Raw genomic sequence first — 25,338 nt, 5'->3', positions numbered from 1 at the left:
ATTCATTTTTTGGTTTCTATTAGGGAGTTCAAACTTCTGCAGCTTTTAAAGATGTACCATTAACAGGCAATGCAACCAGCAAGTTAAACAAACACTGCAACTTTCCCCCTCTGTCATTCAATTTCTTAATATCTAGAAAATGTCAGGGTGTGCATGATAACTGTTTGTGCTTTCCTTTTGACTTTTCACATTCCTGTGTGTTTTCAGTGCATTGATGGTGAAGACACAATCCCATTGGTGCTTATGGCATTTCACAGCAATACAGGAACCATGATTTTCCTCAATTCACACTACAGCTAGCACAGACAATGTAGTCAGTTAAGCTATAAGTCAGTTAAGCAATAAGTCAAGACAATTGGCAGGAAGAGAGATTGGCCGAGGCAGGAACTATATCACTGTTTAACATAGCTTTCCTCATTAATTATTGTATGCTTGGGAAGGTGAAACTATAATCTGGGCACAATCCAGGAAAAACCTGATCTATTCTACCCAGTTAGCATCTGTACTACAGGCCTTGTATTCCTGATATCTATATCTGGATAGACATCCTGGAATGATATATTGTGTTTGTTGTGGTTAGCTCTGGCCCAGCTCCTGCCCCAAGGACTGTGGATGTGGGGTAGACATCCACATGCTGCAGGCCTGTATTCCCCCCCCCCAGTGGAATATGCTGATGAAGGCTCCTCTGACCAAGAAGACATGAGTGACAGGGAGGAGGAGAGAGTGGCAGACTGCTCAGAAGGAGATCAATTATCTAGCTCCTCCTTGGATTCAGAACAAGAGTTAATGATACAGCCATGCATGCGGAGCGATGCATAGGCAACAACAACTGAGAGATTATTATCAAAGAAAATGAGGCCACCTGTGGTTGGGTGGGGCTGTGGGAATTAGTGAGGCTGCTATAAATAGCAGCCTGTGGGTTTCGCCATTGTGGAGGATTATCTGATCATTGTGTTTCGTGACTGCTTTGCTGACTTTGACCTTTTGTGTGCTGATTTTCCCCCGCTTTGAAACTAAACCAGAGCAAAGTGTGTTTCACTTTGTGAAAGAAGAAGGACTGTGAATTGCCTCACAGCTGCAAGCTAAGTATCACAGAACTGATAAGGGACTTGTACAAATTACCAGTTTGTTTGGAGACAAAGTGCTCTTTGCTATACCAAAAGAGGGCTTGGTTTAAGTGAATTTTCATTATAAAGAACATTGTTTTGAATTTTGAAACGTGTGTGTATCTGAAATTTGTACCTGTGAACTTTCGGGAGGAGTCTACCAGAGAGCCCGACAGAACAGTATTGAAGACAAATATTCTCAGTGAAATCGAGTGTAACACTCCTAGTATAATGCATTAGAGAGTAAAGCTATTGCCAATATCTACTTTACCTCCAATACTTCTCTCCTTTTCTGGGTTAGGGTTCCCAGTCTATCCCACTGATCACATATTTTCTGACATCGATCATTGACACTTGCTGCATCATGGTAGTCTAGCTCACTGAAAAAAATGAATACATGTTTAGCCAATCTTCATAGATATCCCAAATAACCAGGAGGTTCAATCCACACAATTTATAGAATACTGTGTTCCTAATGTGACAGCTACTTTTTCCCTTAGGTTCTGCAAATTGCAGGTTCCCTCCAGTTTGGAAATCCACAGGAGAATATACGGTAACCTTTATACCCTACATTAATTTTCTAATCTGGTTTGGGGTACACAGCAGCACTCTGAACATAATTTGTGCACGCAGCCAGAGAGGAGGAATGTATCATTCCAACAATCATCACATAAACACATCCAAGGTTTTTATTCTAGAGAAACAACACTCAGATTGCTATCTTTTGTATTTCTATTTTCCAGTCGCTAATCTCATCTGCATTAGAGTTAATCTTCCATTCACACACACAGTTGATTTGTGAAGGAAAACACTGATGTCATTTAGAAAGAAAATGCATGGTCTCTCACAGCTTTTTACCCATGATTCTATATGTAATAGAGAAGTATGATAAGAATGAAGTCGTTTGGGCTGCAAAAATCCAAATGATCAATAGATACAGAACAATGCTAAATTCTTACAACTCTTAATAACTAGTGATGTAGCATCCATGCTACTTTGGAAAGCATACACAGGAAACATTGGGAGGAGCAGTTTAGAAAGATTACATTTCTAAACTGCTTCCCCCAATTGTAACTTACTTTTTATGCTGGGCTTTTGTGTCCTTCATATTTGCCATGAGGGATGCGCCACCGAAAACACCTTCAGGAATTAATTGTCTGTAGACATTCTATGTCATCCAGTTCATGGTTGCGCCAAAGATGCTTTTTCAGGAGGCAAAAAAGCACCTTTGGGATAACCATGACCTGGATGACTGAGACTCTCTAGACCAGTGATGGCGAACCCATGGCATGGGTGCCATAAGTGGCACATGGAGCCATATCTGCTGGCACGCGAGCTGTTGCCCTAGCTCAGCTTCAACGTGCATGTATGTGCTGGCCAGCTTATTTTTGGCTTGCACAGAGGCTCTGGGAGGGCAGTTTTGGGAAGCCTTTGGAGCCTCCGGAGGGTGAAACATGAACCTACTGGGACCACCAGAAGTTGGGAAACTGGCCATTTTTGGCCTCCAGAGGGCCTCCAGGTGGTGGAGGAAGCTGTTTTTGCTCTCTCCAGGCATTGAATTATGGGTGTGAGCACTCATACATGTGCGATAGCGCACAGCCATACTCTTTCGGCACCTGAGGAAAAAAAGGTTCGCCATCACTGCTGTAGACTTTTGGCTACAGTACAGTATATAATAAGGGGCGTACATAAGTGTACTAGTGTGCCTTTCGTCCCCTGTCCAATTGTCTTTCCTTTATCTCATATATCATATATACTGTATTTTCTTCCTTTCATATATCTTCTCCTCTATTTTTACATATTATCTTTATATATATTACTTCATGTCTATTCTTTTCCATATGTATTGTGTATTGGACAAATGAATAAATAAAAAAAATAAAATAAAAATGTTTTTATTTTATTTTTATTTATTTTATTTATTTATTAGATTTGTATGCCGCCCCTCTCCGAAGACTCGCAGCGGCTCACAACAATAAAGCATAGCACAAATCCAATTATTAAAACAGTTTAAAACCCTTAATGTAAAAACAATCAAACATCCCAAACATACCATGCATAAAACTGACGGGCCCAGGGGAATCAATTTCCCCATGCCTGACGGATAAGCACCCTTTGAATGGTGCAGGAGTAGGAATGGATTTCCAGAGGGTTTTTTTTTTTATTAAAACAGGAACCAGGAGCACTACTCAGGTGACCCTGAGGACACAGATAAACTTCCAAGCTCTTCAAGGACCTTCTAAAGGGATGTAAATGACCAGCTCTCTGCAAGGAATATAAATCTTTCCATTCCCCATTACCTTTGTCAGAGCTGTAGAAGCTTAGAAACATAGAAGACTGACGGCAGAAAAAGACCTCATGGTCCATCTAGTCTGCCCTTATACTATTTCCTGTATTTTATCTTACAATGGATATATGTTTATCCCAGGCATGTTTAAATTCAGTTACTGTCGATTTACCAACCACATCTGCTGGAAGTTTGTTCCAAGGATCTACTACTCTTTCAGTGAAATAATATTTTCTCACGTTGCTTTTGATCTTTCCCCCAACTAACTTCAGATTGTGTCCCCTTGTTCTTGTGTTCTCTTTCCTATTAAAAACACTTCCCTCCTGAACCTTATTTAACCCTTTAACATATTTAAATGTTTCGAGTTTCTTGGATGAGAAGTGAAACTCGTCAAAAGAAAAAACAAGTTGCCTTCAAGAATTAATCCTAATAACTAGGATTGACAAGAAACAGGTGGAAATGCTACTAGTTTTGTGTATTTTTCACTAGACAAGAGAAATTCCAAAGCGCATCTCCTATTGCTCCTAGAAGAAGCAATAACACCATAAAACTGGATACATCTGGTCAACAAATATCAGATACAGCTTTCTAAATGTCTCTTGGTTGCCCTTGTGCAAAACCAAGACAGACTTCTGGAGGTGTCAAGGAAATAGTGGTTCCATACCTATAGCCTGCCATTTATTATTGCAGTCTCTTTTAACTGTCAAATATATTTGCGTGGTTCGAAAGAGATCGGACATATGTACTTTGTCCTCAGCTAGTTGTTATTCTGAATGTCTCATCATCAGCTACATTTAGCTCTTGGCTACTCTGTGACTACTCCTGGTATGCCATTACTTAGCGAAGTCATTATAGTAATGTGAGTACCGTACATACCGGTTTAAGGCTATGAGTTAATCAAACATAAAATAAAATTATGAATTTGGATGAGATTGAACGCTTGTAAATTGTTCTACATTTAAATAATACTATGTTAAGTAAGGTTTTCATAAATGGGGAATAAACGCTCTTGATCTCAAGCAAAAACAGAAATAGAAAAAGGTTTTAGTTGAACACAACATGTTCCATCTTTAAGGAATCTGATGGTGGTAATGGCTTCAACAATAAATAGTATATTGGCACTAATATAGTCTGGATGCCTATTAAACGGCAACAAAGAAATACAAAACAAAAGATTTATATATACTGTATAGCTGATTGCTAAATTTATTTATTCATACATACACACACACACACACACACACACACACATACATACATACGTATGAATAAATTCATATTTAAAACATTTATTCAAAATAAGCAGAACTTTTTCTAAGCAGATGCTACCTAGCCACCATTATCATTTACTAATTCTTGTGTCACTTTTTTATACTCTCTTGCCATTGTACATGACATTTAACATAATAAGTTAAGGAAAACTGTGCAATAGATCAGTTATTTGTGAATGCTGCACAATTTCCGTCAACTCGTTTCTGATTCTTTCCTTGTCATCATTTATGACAATTAAGCAAGACAGTTAACTCACAATCTATGGACTTTCACATAACAATCTCAATTTGTACTTTCCAACATATACTTTATCTCCTTCATAATAAAACTTACACATTCACTTTATTGCAGGTATTCAACAACTCCATTTCATTGATAATGATTACAGTCTTTCTCTGAGTTTTATAGAAATTTAGCTTATTATTCTCCTTTCATTTCATGCATTAGTTTCTATTTCTTACTCCTCATACATTCCAAGCTGCACTCTTCCATATGCCCTGGTCATTATACATATTGCTCTCTCAACCATCAAACCTTTGATCAACTGAAGTATTCACTCAATGCTTCTCAATCATATACAGCAGGTATAGGTGAAGTTAGTAGGTGAAGATATAGGCTAGTTAGCTACCTGCATTTTATGCTGTGGCAAGTATGGTACTGGGAAATTTATACACATCTTGGCCAATATGCCAAAAACTTGGCCAAAGTCATTTAATTCTGTGCAAGTAGAAATTCTAAACTAGTAATTACTCTGCAAGCCAACATATTGCAGTTCATGAATGTGTTGACATATACTCAAGGTACATCTGTATTCTTTTCCTTCACTGAACAGATCTGTACTTGAAGTTTGTAATTGTCAATAAGATATTATTTTTGGAATTATACAGTTGTGGGAACTCATGTGGCACACATACAGCAGTCTCTATGCAGAGACCATTGTTCAGTAAGACTTCAACATTTCTTAATTATCTCCTGCCATAACAGAAAATTGTGAAGGTAACACTGAACTTTAACCAGCATAGTTCAAGGTCAAACATAACAATTGTTCTCCAAAAATAGCAACCTTGCATTGCCAAGTGTTGGGAAGTAGAAATATAGAGCTATGCCAAACCAAACAGCATACAGAACAAAATCATTCTGTCAAAGGCCCCGTATCACTTATTGGCAGTGTTTAACCCACCTCATGCCCAAACCTTCTTAGCCTACCCATTTTTCTAAGAACAATTCCCAGAAAATAAAACCTATTTGATAAGAAATAACAATTAATTATTATCATCATTAATAATAATAATAATAATAACAACATGGCAATAAAAATGGCATAAGCCAGTGAAAGTGGCCCCAGTGGTACTTGGCACGCTGGGCGCAGTGCCAAAGGATCTCAGCGGTCATTTGAAAACCATCGGAATTGACAAAATCTCCATCTGTCAATTGCAAAAGGCCACTTTACTGGGATCGGCAAACATAATTCGCCGCTACATCACGCAGTCCTAGGTGCTTGGGAAGCGCCCGACTGGTGATGAAATACGAAATCCAGCATAGTGATCTTGTTTGCTGTGTTGTATTGACATAATAATAATAATAATAATAATAATAATAATAATAATAATAATAATAATTTATTAGATTTGTATGCCGCCGCTCTCCGAAGACTCGGGGCGGCTCACAACAACAATAAACAATATGATACAAATCCAATAATAAAAACTATAGTTTAAAAACCCACTATCATTAAAAACAGTCAATAAGAAACAGTCAATAGAATAAGAAAAGAGTATTCAACAATACTATCACTTAAGACTAAATTTGGTCTACTGAAGGAAACTGTCCTATCTGCCTTATTTCTGATGTTCATGTTCATGAGATTATGTTAAGAATCAGACCAGCATCTCCCATTCAAATACTAACCATGGCTGATCCTGCTTAACTTCTGAGCCCAACATCCTATCACCTTGCAGCTTATGTGGTCTTCCAGTGTTCTTGAACCCAAGTCCCAATTGCTACAGCAACATCACTAATGCTGAAAAAGGATAGATTTTGTTGTCCAGTAACATTCGATGAACTCTATTCATACAGCATCACAAAAGTGGATTTAAAGTCTGTAGAATATCTGAAAGCTGGTTAACATGGGATGGACTGATCTGGAAATACATCAGTGGCGGGTTGCACTTACCTGAAACAGGTGCGCTGTGCAAACATCCTCTTGATTCGGGTGTGCCCATGTTTGCATCCTCACATGTGTCCCTCGCACGTCCCTCATGCAACCTTGCTTCCGGGCATTTTGCAGGAAGCAAAAATGGACCAAAATCTCATGAAGGGATGCTCACGCATGATTGCGGTGCATACACAGAAATTAAAAAAATCACCAAAATCTCGCACACACGAGTGTCCTCTCACAAGAATTTGCAGAAAACAAGAAAGCCAAAACATTCAGGAAAAAAAAGATGAAGCTCCCCAACAGACCAGCATCGGAGCAGTCGCACACAAATTGCACAATGTGGTGGCCGCTACCAGAACGGAATCACCTACCGCACCCACGGTTGAAATGCATCTCTGGCTTAGAACTATCACCCACTTTTTAGATATAAACGCCTCTTTAAACAAAACAAAAAACGCTTTCCCACCTCTTTCTATTCTGTAGATAGATGTACAGATAGAAAACAACTACAAGAAATGGTACCAACATCTCTGCAAACACTTTTAATGGTTAAGATTGCAGTAACTTATTGTAACTGTAGGAACTATAAGACAGCTTTCCTGTTTAGCATCACTTAGACCAGTGATTTTCAACCTTTTTTGAGCCGTGGCACATTTTTTACATTTACAAAATCCTGGGGCACACCACCAATCAAAATGACACAAAATGACACTCTAGCATAGTACATATTATACATATAGTTAATAATATAGTTTCTAAATGAGTGTGAAACCTGGGCCTATTTCAATGAACACAAAAGGGATGTCCTGGCAGGAATGGTAGTTTGGGGACCCATATTTAATTTCCCCACGGCACACCTGACCATGTCTCACAGCACACTAGTGTGCCACGGCACACTGGTTGAAAAACACTGACTTAGACTAAATGTATTGAGTCAGAACTGACCTTCCATTACAAGATTACCAACCAGAAAGTGGACCAAAGAAAAGGTTCATCATTAATTTAGCTTTGCGGTAGTTGCCCTGCAAGGCAGCTCTATTTTTAGTTAAGGAGGAAATGAAAAAGATTTTCAGAGAGCAGGCCAAGATAATAACACTTAGAAAGTTATCTGTGGAATTTTTACATTGTACCTATGACACTATCGAATTTATTGGAAAGAGTTTATCGGGTAAATGTCAGCAGCTGTGTGCCTCTAAATGGAACATACTTCAACTCCTGGGCAATGGCAGCAATCTGTTCCACCCTGTCCTGGTGAGCAGCCAAGTCGCTTTCAAAAGCTTCATGTTTCCTCAACAAAGCCCGGATCTCTGTCAGGGAAGCAGCTTCATAATCCTTCTGCTGCAGAATCTGCTCTTTGCCTGGTAGGAAGAGAGAAGAACCAAACCACTGAGATGGGATATTGGCAGCACTGGTGACTAAGAGCCCAAAGGCAAAGAGAAATGGCATTGTCAAAGAGTCCAACAGTAGTAAGAGTCACATATCAAATGGTATTTTTATTTTATTTTATTTATTGGATTTCTATGCTGCACCTCTGAAGACTCGGGACGGCTCACAACATATGAAAAACAGTAAATTACAATAAAATGAATCCAATTAAATTCAAACTACATAGTTAACTAAAATCCCTAATTGTATTAAAAATCAATTCCAGTCATTCATACAGCAATCATACAATCGGCTGTGGCAAGGGGGCGTTTGCCCAGGTTCGTCTGGTGCACTAGTTGCGGCCCTATCTGGACAGGGAGTCCCTGCTCACAGTCACTCATGGCCTTATCACCTTGAGGTTTGACTACTGCAATGTTCTCTACATGGGGCTACCTCTGAAGAGTGTTTGGAAACTACAGATCATGCAAAATGCAGCCGCGCAAGCAGTCATGGGTCTTCCCAGATACACCCATGTTTCTACAACACTCTGCAGACTGCATTGGCTACCGATTGGTTTCCAGACACAATTCAAAGTGTTGGTGATGACCTATAAAGCCCTACATGGCATCGGACCCAGATTATTTACGGGACCGCCTTCTGCCGCACAAATCCCAGCGGATGATTAGGTCCTACAGAGTTGGCCTTCTCCAGGTTCCATCGACTAGACAATGTCATCTGGCAGGACCTAGGGGAAGAGCCTTTTCTGTGGTGGCCCCGCCCTCTGGAACCAGCTCCCCCCCAGAAATTTGCACTGCCCCCACCCTCCTCATCTTCCGCAAAAGCCTTAAGACCTATCTATGTCACCAGGCCTGGGGCAGTTAGAGCATGCTCCCCTTTCCTTCTGACCATGAAATGTTATGTGTGGATGTGATTGAGTTAATTGTTTCTTTTTTAAATATAAAGGGATTTTAGTTCAGAATTTTAACTATTAGATTTAACGCATATTATTATATTATTGTATAGTATTTTGTGAGCCGCCCCGAGTCCTTGGAGAAGGGCGGCATACAAGTCTAATAAATAATAATAATAATAATAATAATACTATTGTTGTTGTTGTTTTTATTATTATTATTATTATTATTATTATCATCATCATCATCATCATCATTATTCATTTATTGGCCAAGGGCTAAGATCTAATTGCCCCAAGCCTGATGATATAAATGAGTCTTAAAACTCTTACAAATGGTGAGGAGGGTGGCGGTAGTACGGCTCTCCAAGGGGAGCTGATTCCAGAGGGCCAGAGCCCCCACAAAGAAGGCTCTTATTTATTTATTTATTTATTACTTAGATTTGTATGCCTCCCCTATCCGAAGACTCGGGGCGGCTCACAACACGTGGAAACAAATCATAAATAATCTGACAATTTAAAATATTTAAAGATTTAAGAAAGACCCCATATACTAACAGACATACACACAAGCATACCATATATAAATTAAACATGCCCAGGGAGATGTTTCAGTTCCCCCATGCCTGACGGCAAAGGTGGGTTTTAAGGAGTTTACGGAAGGCAGGAAGAGTAGGGGCAGTTCTAATCTCCGGGGGGAGTTGGTTCTTCCCCTAGGTCCTGCCAAATGACATTGTCTACTTGACAGGACCTGGAGAAGGTTGACTCTGTGGGACCTAACCAGTCGCTGGGATTCATGGGGCAGTAGGCGGTCCCTATAACAGAGATGTTACTATTTAGTTGCCCAAAGTAAAGCAGCAAATGCCTCTCTAGCTGATTCCCATTCCTCTTCACTTTTGTCACCATGCAGAGCCCTGACCCAAAGCTGAAGCTCTAATGATTACAAGAGGGTGGTGATGATAGCACTTAGCAATAGCACTTAGATTTATATACCTCTTCACGGTGCTTTAAGTGGTTTACAGATTCAGCATATTGCCCCCAACAACCTGGGTCCTCATTCTGAGGAAGGCTAAACCGGTAAGAATTGAACTGCAAAACTGCAGGCAGCCTGCAGTACTGCATGTGAACTGCTGTGCCGCCACAGCTCATAAGGTCAACCCACAGATTCCTGTTGAACAAGGCCTTTTTCCTGAATAGCTAATACTGCCCAAAAGCTTCTAGTGAATGATTAAACCAGCACTTTAGCAGCTGTTGCACCATTAACAAGCACACATAGAATTGTATTTTCTTGTACTGTACATGGCTAAAAGCACAATGTGTGAAGAAACACTGCAGGGAAATAGATAGAAAGGGATGGATATGTGGAGTGCATGATTCGCCACCTCTCCCAATCTGCCGCACAGCGGCAGATTTGTTATACAGTGTGCCCTCACTTTTCGTAGGGGATGCATTCCGAGATCGCCCGTGAAAGTCGAATTTCTGCGAAGTAGAGATGCGGAAGTAAATACACTATTTTTGACTATGAACAGTATCACAAACCTTCCCTTAACACTTTAAACCCCTAAATTGCAATTTCCCATTCCCTTAGCAACCGTTTAGATTATTACTCACCATGTTTATTTATTAAAGTTTATTACATATGATGTAATCGGGTGGGAAAAACCGTGGTATAGGGAAAAAACCCACGAAGTATTTTTTAATTAATATTTTTGAAAAACTGTGGTATAGACTTTTCGTGAAGTTCAAACCCACGAAAATCGAGGGAACACTGTATTTACTTTAATATAGCTTTATTCATATTTTGTTATTTCTCTCAGGATTATCTATCTATCTATCTATCTATCTATCTATCTATCTATCTATCTATCTATCTATCTATCTATCTATCTATCTATCTATTTCAACTTCTATGCCGCCCAATCCCGAATGATTTGTCTAATACTTTAAAGTTCCAAAAGTTTAATGAAGGCTACTTTCTATATGCAGATAGGTTCTGAAAGCTTCAGTGTTTTCCCAGAGAAAATCTTTTCAGACCAGTGAAAGCCCCATGAACAACTATATTTGCTTCAGGCAAGATAGCACAGCTCTTGACCTGCACCACATGTGAATCTCCATGATGAATGCTTTTTTGCTGCGGATGGAATTTCAAGATAATTAAATAAGTAATGAAATCTGACCAAAAGGTGACTCAACCCAACACAAACATCTCTGGAAAAAGTGAAGTCTTGACTGATTTTCTAAAGGCAAGCAAATCTGGAACTTAGCATATAAAAGATATAAAAAAATATATGGACTCCCATAAGATAGCAATGTTTCAGTTAGAGACCCAGAACATATCCTCCCTATGGGAACATGGTAGGCAGGAAGAAATCTTTGGGAGAAAGTAGTCCCACAAGTAACCTGATCTTATGCCAGGTATGACTTTAAAGGTAAAAACCTTTAAAGTCATACCTAGGTAGATAGGGAGGTAGGGAGGGAGGGAGGGAGGGAGGGAGGGGGGGAGGCAGGGAGGGAGGGAGGTAGATAGATAGATAGATAGGTAGGTAGGTAGGTAGGTAGATAGGTAAGTAGATGATAGATAGATAGGTAGGGAGGTAGGGAGGTAGGGAGATAGATAGATAGATAGATAGATAGATAGATAGATAGATAGATAGATAGATAGATAGATAGATAGATAATCTCTTGACGTTTATCGTTGACAGAATCACAATCTGCGCACATCATATGAAAATACATCACACAGTCCTAAATGCTTGAGAAGTGTTCAACTTGTGATATTGTGAAATGAAATCCAGCATATCTCATTTGCTGTGTATTACTGTTTTTTGTGAATAAAATAATAATAATAATAATAATAATCTCTCAGTCTATTCCAGTGGTTCTCAACCGGGACCCCTTTAGGGGTCGAATGACCATTTCACAGGGGTCGCCTAAGACCATGGGAAAAGACAAATTTCCCATGGTGTTAGGAACTAAAGTTTCTATTCTGGCGCCTTGGAACATATTTTTACAATCTGACCAATCAGGTGTTTACAGTGGGGTGCCCTCTGACCTTCCTACCAATTAGCTTAAAGCTCAGTTGGGAGAATTGATGCTAGACTTATGGTTGGGGGTCACCACAACATGAGGAAATGTATTAAAGGGTCACGGCATTAGAAAGGTTGAGAGCCACTGGTCAATTCCTTCCTCCTATGTTGTTTACATATTCTCCACTTCTCTTTCTTGTTTACTTTTTTTTCATTTGAACCATGTATTTGATTTTAAATTCTATTTCAAAGGGAAAACATTGGATAGATATTTTTGCAGGCAAGGGAACCCCAGCTTACCATATGACCAGGTTTCATGTGATGTGGCCTTTTGCCTAAACTTAGCAGCCAGATGTTCAAGCCGTTCAAGCCTTCGTATCTCATTCAACAGCCATTCTTCATAGCCCTTTTCCGCTTGTTCAAGTCTTTGCCAAGCACTGGCAATATCCTGCAAAAACATGGAGATATTTTAAACTAAATATTTAAAAACCTGTATCTCACGAAGGGGTTTTCAGATTGGTGAGCATTTTCTCTGACTCTTGCTTGTTTGACCCTGGGTTGAAATTTAGATTGAGAAGGACTTAGCTTTCTAAAGCAAACAGTGAATTATTGTAATGAATGTAAAAAACGTTCCCAAATTCACGCTCCATTTCATTTATTCCCAGAATAATATGATGAAAAAATATATTTGGTAAAAGACATAAGAATTCTGGTATGGTGTAACAAACCGGAATATGCCTCCTCAAGCCCCCACCAATGCAGCGTAACAAATTATGGATGAGCAAGAATAGTTCTGGAAGCTTCTAATCTCATGATGAAAGGTATTAAAGATGGATGCTTTCTTAATAATGTCAATAATACCACAATCCTACAATTTTCTGCCTATTTGTTAAAATAGAATTCTTAATAAAGAATTCTGCCAATTCTTTATTAAAATAGTTGTGATTCTCATGTAAAAAGGGAATATCTGTGCATCTATAAATGCAATCCTTTGTCAATCATTTTTAAGTAGACGCAGTGTCTATGAAGACCAAAGACAGCCAGAGATTCAGAAATGGATTAACAAAATGCTGAGGCTCCAATAATATGTAGAAATGACCTTGGAAGACATGAGAGAAAGCTTGTAATTGGCATGTAAAGGATGACTCAGTCCATAGAAGGTGGGAATGACATGGGAAACATTTCAATGGGACTCTCCTTAGTTTACTCTGGAGAGTAAAAGGAAAGGAGGGCAGAAATGCTTTCAGTATTTAAGATTCTGTTAATATCGCCTCATAATAAAGATAGAGCTACTACTACTGGTGGTGCTTCTTGCCTGAACTATCTCGCCAGTCTATTAAAGACTGAAGTACATCAAAACTTTTACTCCTCTAGATTTGCTCGAGATTCCCTTAGAATATATTCCCTTAGAATATCTCCGGGCGCCTTCTGCCGCACGAATCCCAGCGACCAGTCAGGTCCCACAGAGTTGGCCTTCTCCGGATCCCATCGACTAAACAATGTCATCTGGCGAAGAGCTTTCTCTGTGGTGGCCCCGACCCTCTGGAACCAGCTCCCCCCAGAGATTAGGATTGCCCCCACCCTCCTTGCCTTTCGTAAACTTCTTAAAACCCACCTCTGCCGTCAGGCATGGGAGAACTGAGACATCTTCTCCAGGCCTATATAGTTTATGTATGGTATGTTGTGTGCATGTTTTTTAAATTATGGGTTTTTAACTTTGTAATATTAGATTTGCATTGTATATTGTTTTCTATTGTTGCTGTGAGCCGCCCTGAGTCTGCGGAGAGGGACGGCATACAAATTTAATAAATAAATAATAATTAATAAATAAATACAGGATAGTTGCTTTGGTGAGATTTAAACAAATTTCCAGTTTCCAGAACTGAAAGTTTTAATAGCGCATAGCCTAAACGCACTGCTACTTACAGAGACCATCTTCCCTTCTGATGGCATGAAAGCTGGCCTGTTGCTGAGCCTCAGTTTCGTCTGCAAAGTGTTGAAATTGATCTCCAACTGGCATTTTTCCTGGACCTTGGGAGGCTTGTGCTTTCGGCGATAATCTCTGAAGTCCTCTAACTTCTTTTGCATAGCTGCCATTGTCTTCTCTGGGGTCCTGTTTTCCAGCCAAGGGGTGGTACGCCGAATCCATTCTAAAAGCTGTTTGCACACAGGTAGACATGTTAGCAAATGACCAAAAAAAAATGAAAACAACAGTAAAAAAATAGAAATTAAAAAAAAAGATTCCTAATGTAATATCTTCTACAGTAGCTTAAACATTGGACCAGAATTCCTGGAAATGGGTTTCCATTTTTAATATTACAGGCTTGTTTTTTTTCTTGTGGTTGATTGAATAAGGCATATTAGTACTTGTGATAGTGTATTATTATGACATAGCAAGGGGAAGCAAGCATCTTATAACTTCACAGGAAGAGAGAACCTGGTTATTGCCTTCCAATAGACCACTATGATCATGAACAGTTGAGCAGTTAAGGAGGACAGGGCATTCTGGGATAGGCAGCAACCATGACCATTTTGCCTGGCAGTAAATTCCAAAACAAAGCTACGGCTGACAACTGAGCTAGTTTGGTGTAGTGGTTAAGGCACCAGGCTAGTCCCCTCTTAGGAAGGAAAACATAGAAACATAGAAGATTGGCCGCAGAAAAAGACCTCATGGTCCATCTAGTCGGCTATTTCCTGTATTTTATCTTAGGATGGATATATGTTTATCCCAGGCATGTTTAAATTCAGTTACTGTGGATTTACCAACCACGTCTGCTGGAAGTTTGTTCCAAGCATCTACAACTCTTTCAAAACCTGGCTAAGTAAATTAATCTCTCTCAAACCAACTCACCTGACAGGAATCATGTTACTGGGAAAATAGGAAGACAAAGGAGTTTTAGATATGTTCATCACCTTGAGTTGTTTATAATAATAACAAAGGCAATATATAAATAAAATAAATAAACATATAAGGGAGAGGGAGTGACTGAAATCCCTTGACAGCATAAAAGTAAAAGTTTTCTATTTATTTTAACTAAGTTCTATTTTGTCTGTAAGAAAGTAACCTTTACACTTTGGCTGGATTCAGACAATATACTAAATCTGGATTTAAAAACCTAGATAATGTGTACAGAGATAGTGCTATGTCCAAAACAAATAAATACCATTAGATATGAATGGCCTATTTTTTATAATACACGAATGTAATATGCAAGTTTCCACAGCATGCTGAACCATAACCATCTAACCCATTTTACTTAGTCTATTGTGTTGGTTGACAAAGCTCTTACCGGTATATACAAACTTCTACAATGTTGTCATTTACAGTTTTTAGGATGGTCAAAATCTAAAATTAATCCATAATATGGTAGAAACAGATACGATAGATATAGTCAGGCAAGAATTGCCAACATACTTCAGATTTAATAGTTCCTTATTATTGCGAGTAAAAACAAGCATATTTATTTTAATATCCAAAAAAACTTCCTCCCACACTAATTATATTCAAAAGAGAAAGCCTTAGCAATAGTTAACAGCTTCATGTAAGTTTTCTGTCCTTATAAAATTAAACATAAATGATTTGGTATCAGAAGCAAATCTCAAACGTTATGACAAGCTTCACCTACCTCACTTGCTAGCTTTTCATAGTCTTCCATCAACTTTTCATTTTCTTGGTTCACAGCAAGTACTTTACAAATCCGATTAGCGGCTGTTTCAGCCTGGAAAATTGAGAAAATTAAATAGTGTAGGTATGTTGTTAGATTCACACAGAAACAAAAAGTGAATGATACAGTGGCTACTGCGGCATAAAATAATGACCACATTCAGCCACTGTTTTTTATTAGTTTAGGTACATTATTTTAGTTGTCTGTTCCTTCATGCATGGAATCACAAAATTCCCCAATATGATATAATTTAAGATTGGATGAATGACAAAGTAGGATACTGCACAAAAACAATAAGCATAAACCACAAAGATAACCAGAGAGATAACCGACATGACGCATGTTGTTCTTATTATTTCAAGGCTCGTTTCCTTCTTGCAGTTCCATTTTCTAAAATCAGTGATTGAAGTACATATAAGAGAAAAATTGGGTTATTTCAGGAATATAAAATATTTCTCATACTGCCATACTTCAGATTCATTAAACTGATTCAGTGGATGACACACACAGGGATTTTCATCACCTATGGGTCTAAATTGGGTTATTTGGGTTATTAGCCGCCCCGAGTCTTCGGAGAGGGGCGGCATACAAATCTAAGTAATAAAATAAAAAAAAAATAAATAAATAGGTTTGCATTAATATCCCTGCTTAATTGAATCATGATTAATTTAAAGTTTTACATCCCCCTAAAATCCCTTTTATAAAATACTAAAATTCTACTGAATAATTCATGCAGTAAAGAAAGCTATTTGCTGAACTCCATGTATTTAAAAAAAGATCCCAAGGCTTTAGATTGGTTCATACAAAGTATTTGTTTCTCTTTGGGGATTGTGTGTGTGTGTGCTTTGCTCACTTGAGTATGGATTCATGTGTATGGAGAAACTCTACTGTGAAAAGTTTATGTAGCACAATGAAGTCATTCCTGTCATAACAGCATAGGGCAGCGTTTCCCAACCGGTGTGCCGCGGCACACTAGTGTGCTGTGAGACATGGCCAGGTGTGCAGCCAAGCTCCAGCTGGGCGGGGCGCTGCCGGTACTTCCGTCCTGGGGCTCCCGCTCGCAGCTATCCCCCGGCTCCTGCTCGATGCCGCGGTTTTCGGTGCTCTCCTGCTGGGCCCCAAAGAAGGAAGGCAGGAAGAAGGAGAGCTCCATTCTTCGCGCCTTTCTCCCGCCTTCCTTCTTTGGGGCCCAGCAGGAGAGCGCCGAAAACCGCGGCATCGAGCAGGAGCCGGTTGACAGCTGCGAGCGGGAGCCCCAGGACGGAAGTACCGGCAGCGCCCCGCCCAGCTGGAGCTTCTCTGGCGTCGACGGCAAGTGTGCTTTGTGGCCCGGCGGGAGGGCACTGGCGATGGGAGCGGGGGGGGCGCAGCGGCCGCAGGCAGTCGCGGGGAGATGGCGGCGGCGAGAGGGAGCGCTCTCTCTCTCTCTCTTAGCTGACTGCAAGGGGGAGCCCTGACGGTGGCGGTTGGACGTGCTGCTGGACGTTGTACATGCTGGCGCTGCGGGCCTGGCATATACGGTGTCCAGCAGCATGTCCAGCTGCTGCCGTCAGGGCTCCCGCTTGCAGTCAGCTGAGAGAGAGAGAGAAAGAAAGAGAGACATATAAGAGAGGCAGAGAGAGAGAGAAAGAGAGACATAGCAAGAGAGGCAGAGAAAGAGAGACAGAGCAAGAAAGAGAGGCAGAGAAAGAGAGATAGAGAAAGAGAGAGAGAGAGAGAAAGAGAGACATAGTAAGAGAGGCAGAGAGAGAGAAAAAGAAAGAGAGAAATAGCAAGAGAAAAAGAGAGACTTAGCAAGAGAGGCACAGAGAGAGAGAGAAAGAGAAAGAAAGAGAGACATAGCAAGAGAGACAGAGAGAGAGAAAGAGAGAGAAAGAAAGAGAGATAGCAAGAGAGGCAAAGAGAAAGAAAGAGACATATAGCAAGACAGTGAAAGAGAGAGAGAGAGCAAGAGAGAGAGAAAAAAGCAAGAAAGAGATAGCAAGAGAGAGAGAGAGAGAGAGCAAGGGAGAGAGAAAGACATAGAGGAAGGGAAGGAGGGAGAGAGAAAGAGAGCAAAAAAGAGAGGAAGAAAGAAAGAAAGAAAGAGGGATGGAGAGAGAGAAAGAAGGGAAGGAAGGAAAAGAGAGAAAGAGGGAGAAATAGAGCGAAAGGGAGGAAGAGAAAGGGTTTTTTTGTCCATACTTTTCTTTAGCCCGCCCCCCGCCCCCCGCCCTTTCAGTGTTCCCCAGGATTTTGAAAATATGAATAATGTGCCGCGGCTCAAAAAAGGTTGGGAAACACGGGCATAGGGGTTCATGGCAAAATTGGCCATTTGCCTGTGTTAGTGCATGTAACTGCATGTAAAAAAAAAGCGTCAATTCTTTGTGAGAAACGGTACTAAAAGACATTTCATAGATGAAAACTTTTTCCATTGACCCTAGAATCCAAGATGATCCAAGGAGAAGTATCTTAAAAGTAATAATATGGAGTCCACTATGGGAAATAAATGGAAATATGGGGGTTATCAGCTAATGAAGAAGGCTGAGGCTTGAACATGCTATTGAGATGAACTGTTGGGATGCTTAGAGTTCCAAAAATTACCGTAACAACCCAACATTGCACCTTGGAATTACACCCTATAAAGCTATGTCCAACAAGGTGCCTGCACTTCAGGGGTGGGTTCTTTTTTTTCTTTTTTTTTTAATATTGTTAAAATATACTTTATTAATTTATACAAAAAGGAATAAAACGGGGAAAGGGGGATGGGAATACAGAAAAGAAAAGTGGGAGGGAAGTGGGATAAACAGTATTGTTATATCACAGCTTATATATATTATTGTATATACATTTCGGGTATTTGTCCATATGTAAATATTTCGTATTCAGAGTTCTTAATTAAGGGTGGGTTCTAATATACCTCACTGCTGGTTCACTTCCTTCCACGCCTGTGTAGATGCACCACGTGGGCACGTGCATCCAATTTTTTTTTAAAGCCAAAAACAAGATGGTGATGTATGTGCAGTATGAGAAACTCAGCTTCTGCGCATGCGCAGAAGAAAAAATAGAACACCCCCCCCAAAAAAAAATCAGAAAAAAAAATAAAATTCTTTTTTTAAAAATGGCGGCATCCATGGACCAGCACCAACAGAACCATTGGAGGCAACATTGGATGGATCATGAATTCCAAAGTTAAAAGAAATAATTATTGTAATATACTTCAAGATTGATGGTATGTTATTTTGCATATGTGATTGGAGTGAAAAATAAAAAAAATTATTGGCTACAAAAAAAAAAGAAAAAAATTAAAATTCTTTTTTAAAAAAAAAATGGTGGCACCCATGGACCAGCACTGACAGAACCAGTTCCATGATGTCATTGTGACATCACCAGCAAGTTGCTACAAGTTTGCGCAAACCGGTCCGAACTGGAAGGAATCCACCTTTGCTGCACTTCCATTCCAAGTACAGTACAACAAATTCTAAAGTGCCAATATCCCAAAACAGATACAACATAAGCACATGGAAAAATAATGGAGCGTTAGGTTTCTGATTAAAGAATGTGCCTCTGGAGGACTGAGAGAAAATGGTACAGTACTACAATAATTAGGCTTGGATGCTTTCTGAGTTTTGTCCAAGGTCCTGAAACCTGCTCAATTCACCACATCATTCAGGAATCCAGAGGTTGAGGAAATAATTCCTTTTTTGTTCCCTCTTTTTGCTTGGGACTTCCTGTCAGTCCTGGCTTATGACCTGTCAATCAGTTCTATATTGCTAGGACAGGACAGGACAATTCCCATTGAGTATGGGAAAACACAAATTTCATAAAAATGAGTGTTTCTTCAAACCTAGCACTACTTATATGCTAAAACTTTTATGTTAATTATTCATATTCACATTTTTCTTTGAAAAAGACCTTAGATTTTCTGTGTCCAATTACAATATTGTATTATAACTGTATCATGCAATTTCAGTAGATTTTTTTAAAATCACTCCTGGGATAGAAGTTTTTAATTTATGGATCTAATCATGACCTGATTTTAATTTATGAACCTGATATAAAAATAACATATTTTTATTACCTTCTAATTTCTTTATAAAATACACTAGAAAAGCCATACTCTTTAGATAGATAGATAGATAGATAGATAGATAGATAGATAGATAGATATGATAGATAGATAGATGATAGATAGATAGATAGATAGATAGATAGATAGATAGATAGATAGATAGATAGAGATGATAGATAGATAGATAGATAGATAGATAAATAGATAGATAGATAGATAGATAGATAGATATGATAGATAGATAGATAGATAGATGATAGATAGAGAGAGAGAGAGAGAGATGATAGATAGATGATAGATAGATAGATAGATAGATGATAGATAGAGAGAGAGAGAGAGAGATGATAGATAGATGATAGATAGATAGATAGATAGATAGATAGATAGATAGATAGACAGATAGATAGATAATAGACAGACAGACAGACAGACAGACAGACGGATAAATTATAAGCTTGAACAAGATATACTGTATACCAGTCTCCCTTTATTTCTTTAACAGTTCTTTGCAAGTTTGGAAAATATGGTTTGATGTCTGGATGGCCCCTGGAGTGGGGCTGAAAAGGCAAAAGGAGAAGTGAGCTCCCTCCCATGTTTGGGTATGCTGGGTGACTCAACAGAAAAACATGTAATCTTTCCCCAGCTCAGCTGATAAAAGGGAGTAGAGCCTGTGGCTTAGAGGAAAAATCACTGCCTAGCAAGGCATAACAGCTCAGGTTCAAATCCTAGAAGGGTATGGCTTGGCTCATGAAAGCTTGAAATAGATCTATACCAGTCTCCCTTTTTTATTCATCGTTTCTTGGCAAGTTTGGAATTATGTATGTATGTATGTATGTATGTATGTATGTATGTATGTATGTAAGTATTTTGATTTATTTACATTTCATTGAAGGAAATTTAATAGAGTCAGAGAGGCAAAAATAATATAATCATGAACTAATATAAAATAATATTCCCAAAAGTAGTTAGTGACAAATGTCTCAGAATAATTGCTGTAAAAAGCAACTATCAATTAATTAATCTAGCAACATTAAGAACTTCACATTCTATTACATGCACTTTGATTTGCAATTTTTCTAGGTTTATTGATGCCCAAACATACTATGCTAACAAACAGTCATTTCAAAGAAATAGCAGTGTTAATCCGTTATTAAAAAATCCGACATTTTTCAGTAGCATCTTAAAAGAATAACAGAATTATTGCTGCATTAGCTCCAGTCATGATAAATAAATGAGACCTAGTAACACAATTATTTTTTAATTCATAGTTTTTAACAAAAAAAATATTAGGAGAAACCTGCAGAAATGTTGGTTGTGTTCTGTAATTCCCAGTTTAATATTTAATTAATTCCAAAGGTTTCTATTGCAGCTAGCTAGTTGGTGTTTCATCTCTACCACTAGAGATGTAAACAACACTAGTAATGTAAACAACAAATTATCAGTGCACAATCACAAAATACAATGTTAAGGGAATCTATACTATTATCTAGGAGGGGAAAGAAAGGACTGAGAGAAGGAGGCAAAAAAAAGGAATGAGTTAATTTAATTTAAATTAAATTAATTTATCTGTGAATTTTTACCCAGAAAATAATAAAGTGAGGATGATTCCTTCAGTGGCAATAATTTTTAATAAAATCCTAATTTCAGTTTACAGCCAAATATTACTCTCCAAATAAAGTATATCCTGGAATCTCTCCACACAGAATAAAAATATGTGGTATGTCTGGGGGGCTACTATCACTGCTAGTTGATCATGACCCTGCTGGGCCTGAGCCTTTTACAAAAAAGTCTAGTGTCAGGCCTGGAAGTCATTTTAGAAGCCATCTTCACGCCTGCTACATTTACTGCTGTGGGAAACTGGGAGGGGGGAATTGTATGGAGCTGGGCAGATATATGTCATACCAACATTTCTTTCTCCAAGAGTCAAGGTCACTCTGGTCTGCACCTGGAGGGGTGTGGCTGGGAGGCATTTCCAGTTGGGGTGGAGCATTGAATGGACTGTGTGATGGACATGTGGCAGCAGGGGAAGGGACTTGGACTTTCTTTTGGGTGGGGGAAACCTGGAAGCTTTCATATTCAGGTTTTCCCAGATGTGCCAATATGATATCTGTAATAAAATGGAACTTTGAGGAATGATTTAGATTTAGATTATTAGAGTTGGAAGGGACCTTGTAGGTCGCCTGGTCCAACCCTTCACTCAAACAGGAGTCCCTACACCAGTGATGGCGAACCTATGTCACAGGTGCCACAGGTGGCATGCAGATCCATATCTGCTGGCACACGAGATGTTGCTCTAGCTTCAACATGCATGTGTGTGTTGGCCAACTGATTTTTGGCTCAAACAGAAGCTCTGGGAGGGTATTTTTTGCTTCCAGGGAGCCTCTGGCGGGATGGGGGAGGGCGTTTTTACACACACCCCGCTCCCGGGAAGCTTTTGGAGTTTGGAGAGGGTGAAACATGAGCCTACTGGACCCACCAGAAGTTGGGAAACAGGCTGTCTTCAGCCTCCAGAGGGCCTCCAGGAGACGGGGGAAGCTGTTTTCGCTCTCCCCAGGGATTGAATTATGGGTGTGGGCACTTGCCCATGCACGATAGCACACGCCCACCCTCTTTCAGCACCCGAGGAAAAAAAGGTTCACCATCACCGACCTACACCATTTTGGACAAATGGAGTGCCTAGCCTTGGAGTCTCTTTTCATTGGGGGTGTTACTTGGGATCCTGACATCTAGATTTTCACTTATATAAAGATGACTACAGTATATCCAGGTTGCATAATCACTGGCCAACTTGGCTGAGAAATTCCTGAAGATCTAATCCCAGTTTGCCTGATGATTTATCATCCTGGGAGAAACTGCCCCAGGGATATTCTTATGGCAACTCTAGTTTTGCAATAGTTTAATAGCAAAGGTAAATGCTTTTTCTAAGAAGATTGTCCTTGTCGCTCTCTCAGTGATGATTAGCCGCAAAAAAAATCTCAGACTTCACCAGAGTACAGTCTGAAAACTATTAAAATATTTATACTGAATCTGAATAATTCAGGCAGTCTAATCATATTAGAGCAGCCAGAGAAATGCTTTCCTTCCATCACTATAAACTGCCTTAACACTGCAAAAAGATTTCTTCCCTCCAGTGGGTAGGCTCTGTCTGGAAAACGGTAGTGGCCTTTACAAAAGGGATAAAAATTATAACAGTAATTATACAGGTAGCCCTCGACGTAATAGCCATTCATTCAGTGACCATTTGAATAGTACTGAACAAAGGGACTTATAACCGCGGTCTGAAGTCATAGAAACATAGAAGACTGACGGCAGAAAAGGACCTCATGATCCATCTAGTCTGCCCTTATACCATTTCCTGTATTTTTATCTTAGGATGTATATATGTTTATCCCAGGCATGTTTAAATTCAGTTACTGTGGATTTACCAACCACGTCTGCTGGAAGTTTGTTCCAAGGATCTACTACTCTTTCAGTAAAATAATATTTTCTCATGTTGCCTTTGATCTTTCCCCCAACTAACTTCAGATTGTGTCCCCTTGTTCTTGTGTTCACTTTCCTATTAAAAACACTTCCCTCTTGAACCTTATTTAACCCTTTGACATATTTAAATGTTTCGATCATGTCCCCCCTTTTCCTTCTGTCCTCCAGACTGTACAGATTGAGTTCATTAAGTCTTTCCTGATAAGTTTTATGCTTAAAAGGTAAGTCCTGATCATTGCCGCACCCACACGATCAAATTTCAGGTACAGCCATCTTTATGGCTGTGGAAGCATTGCAAACTCTCCCTCCACTGTGAGCACTGGGAGGCCTCGGCTGGCTAGGCCACTGGCATATAGAAACCTGCCATGGGCTGAAAAGCCTCGGCTAGCCAGGCCCTGTGGGGCGTCTCTCTCTATCCCCATCCTGCCCAAGGGGCCTGGATCTTCTGCCTGCCCTATCACAGTCACTTACTTGTTCTATTTTCTGCAGCTGCTGCCAGATAGGCCCAACTGTTATGGTGGTGATGAAGACAATCTTTCTCAAGGTTGGTCCAGGATCTGAAACTTTGCGGGCTGACTTTGTGTTCCTGCCTCTCTAGCCTTGAGGAAAATAGCCTTCGCTGGCTTTCTAGATTAGCACCAGCTTGGCTTCACCTCTCAGCAGTTACAGTGAAAGGTAAAGATAAATAGATAAACCCTGGCAACGGCGGAGTAGGGAGAAGATCCAGGCCTCTTAGCAGTTGGAGGGGAGGCAGGGGGCCGGCATATAGGTGGGCCTAGTTGGCCTGTGGCAAATTTTCTATTATTTATTTGTTTGTTTAGTCGAACAAGTATAGGGTTGTAGTTTGTATAACCATAGCATAAGTAGTAAATAATGATAAAAGAAGACAATAGGAGAGTAGGACAGGGACAGTAGGCACAATGGTGCATTTATTTGTCGCCAGGCATACGGATTGTTTTTAATTAAGGGTTTTAAAACTGCTTTTGCTTTTAACATTGGATTTGTATTTTGTATTACTGTTGTGAGCCGCTCCGAGTCTTCGGAGAGGGGCGGCATACAAATCTAATAAATTATTATTATTATTATTATTATTATTATTATTATTATTATTCACGCCCCTTACAGACCTCTTAGAAAAGGGGAGAGGTCAACTGTAGCAAATCTGAGGTTAAAGATTTTGGGGTTTGGGGAAGAAACCACAGAGTCAGGTAATGTGTTCCAGGCCTTGATCACTCTATTACTGAAATCATATTTTCTGCAATCAAGTTTGGATCGGTTTACGTTAGGTTTGAATCTATTACGTGCTCGTGTGTCGTTACGGTTGAAGGTGAAGTAGTCACTAACAGGAAGGACATTTGGGTATATGATTTTATCCTGGTTAGCGCTAGGCCTGCCCCTCCCTGAGGCACCCTTGCAGTTGCTTTAATGATCGCAATGTGGAGAGCTGGGATTGTGTTCACTGAGTGAGATAGTCACGTGGATGATTCACGTAGTGTCCACAACAAATTACAACCAAAATTTCAGGGTCAGATGTGTTCGTAAGTCGAGGACTATCTGTTCTTATTTATTCTGTATGCATCTATATTTGCTACTACTACTGTGTTTCTAATAGCCTCATATACTTTATTTTTCAGTCCTAATAACCAAAACCCCCAAAGTGGTTTCAGGGCTAATGGAAACCTGCCCTACACAAAGCACACAGCAATCCAAAAGGTGGTGATGATGAATACCTGTTCAGCTCCAGCAAAAGCATGGTAGAAGCAAGAAACGTAAGTCATGATTGCTCTTTCATCAGGCTTGGGGGTATTCACAATGTCTGTCAGAAAAGATGAAAAGAAAGAAAACAAGCACAATGAGTAGAAGGACAGTGGCATTTTGTTCTCTGTATTGTTAGAGCTATTTAGACTGGAAGAAGGAAACAATGACACTAAAACGGAAATCCCGGAGAATGCAATTTGAAAATATCCAAGGTTTTTGAGAGGAATACTTGCAGACAAATAAGGTGCTGGCATGCTATA

The 25,338-nt window shown here is 39.6% G+C and overlaps 1 protein-coding gene across 2 annotated transcripts in view; it reads right to left on the bottom strand.

Moving 5' to 3' along the window:
* ACTN2 (actinin alpha 2) overlaps positions 1-25,338 on the bottom strand; it is a 93,598-nt gene that overhangs the window by 20,467 nt on the left and 47,793 nt on the right. For both annotated transcript variants that reach the window (XM_070734007.1, XM_070734009.1), the window contains exons 8-13: positions 25,051-25,136; positions 15,751-15,843; positions 14,051-14,281; positions 12,425-12,572; positions 8,031-8,181; positions 1,378-1,486 (exon numbers count right to left, since the gene is read on the bottom strand). In XM_070734007.1, coding sequence (XP_070590108.1) covers positions 1,378-1,486; positions 8,031-8,181; positions 12,425-12,572; positions 14,051-14,281; positions 15,751-15,843; positions 25,051-25,136 — 818 coding nt within the window. The remainder of the gene's footprint in view (positions 1-1,377; positions 1,487-8,030; positions 8,182-12,424; positions 12,573-14,050; positions 14,282-15,750; positions 15,844-25,050; positions 25,137-25,338) is intronic.

This window comes from Erythrolamprus reginae, chromosome 1 (genome assembly GCF_031021105.1).
Source record: "Erythrolamprus reginae isolate rEryReg1 chromosome 1, rEryReg1.hap1, whole genome shotgun sequence".
NCBI classification, from domain to species: domain Eukaryota; kingdom Metazoa; phylum Chordata; class Lepidosauria; order Squamata; family Dipsadidae; genus Erythrolamprus; species Erythrolamprus reginae.
The sequence above is the reverse complement of the archived record's forward strand: the minus strand, read 5'-3'. Positions and strand labels throughout refer to the sequence as shown.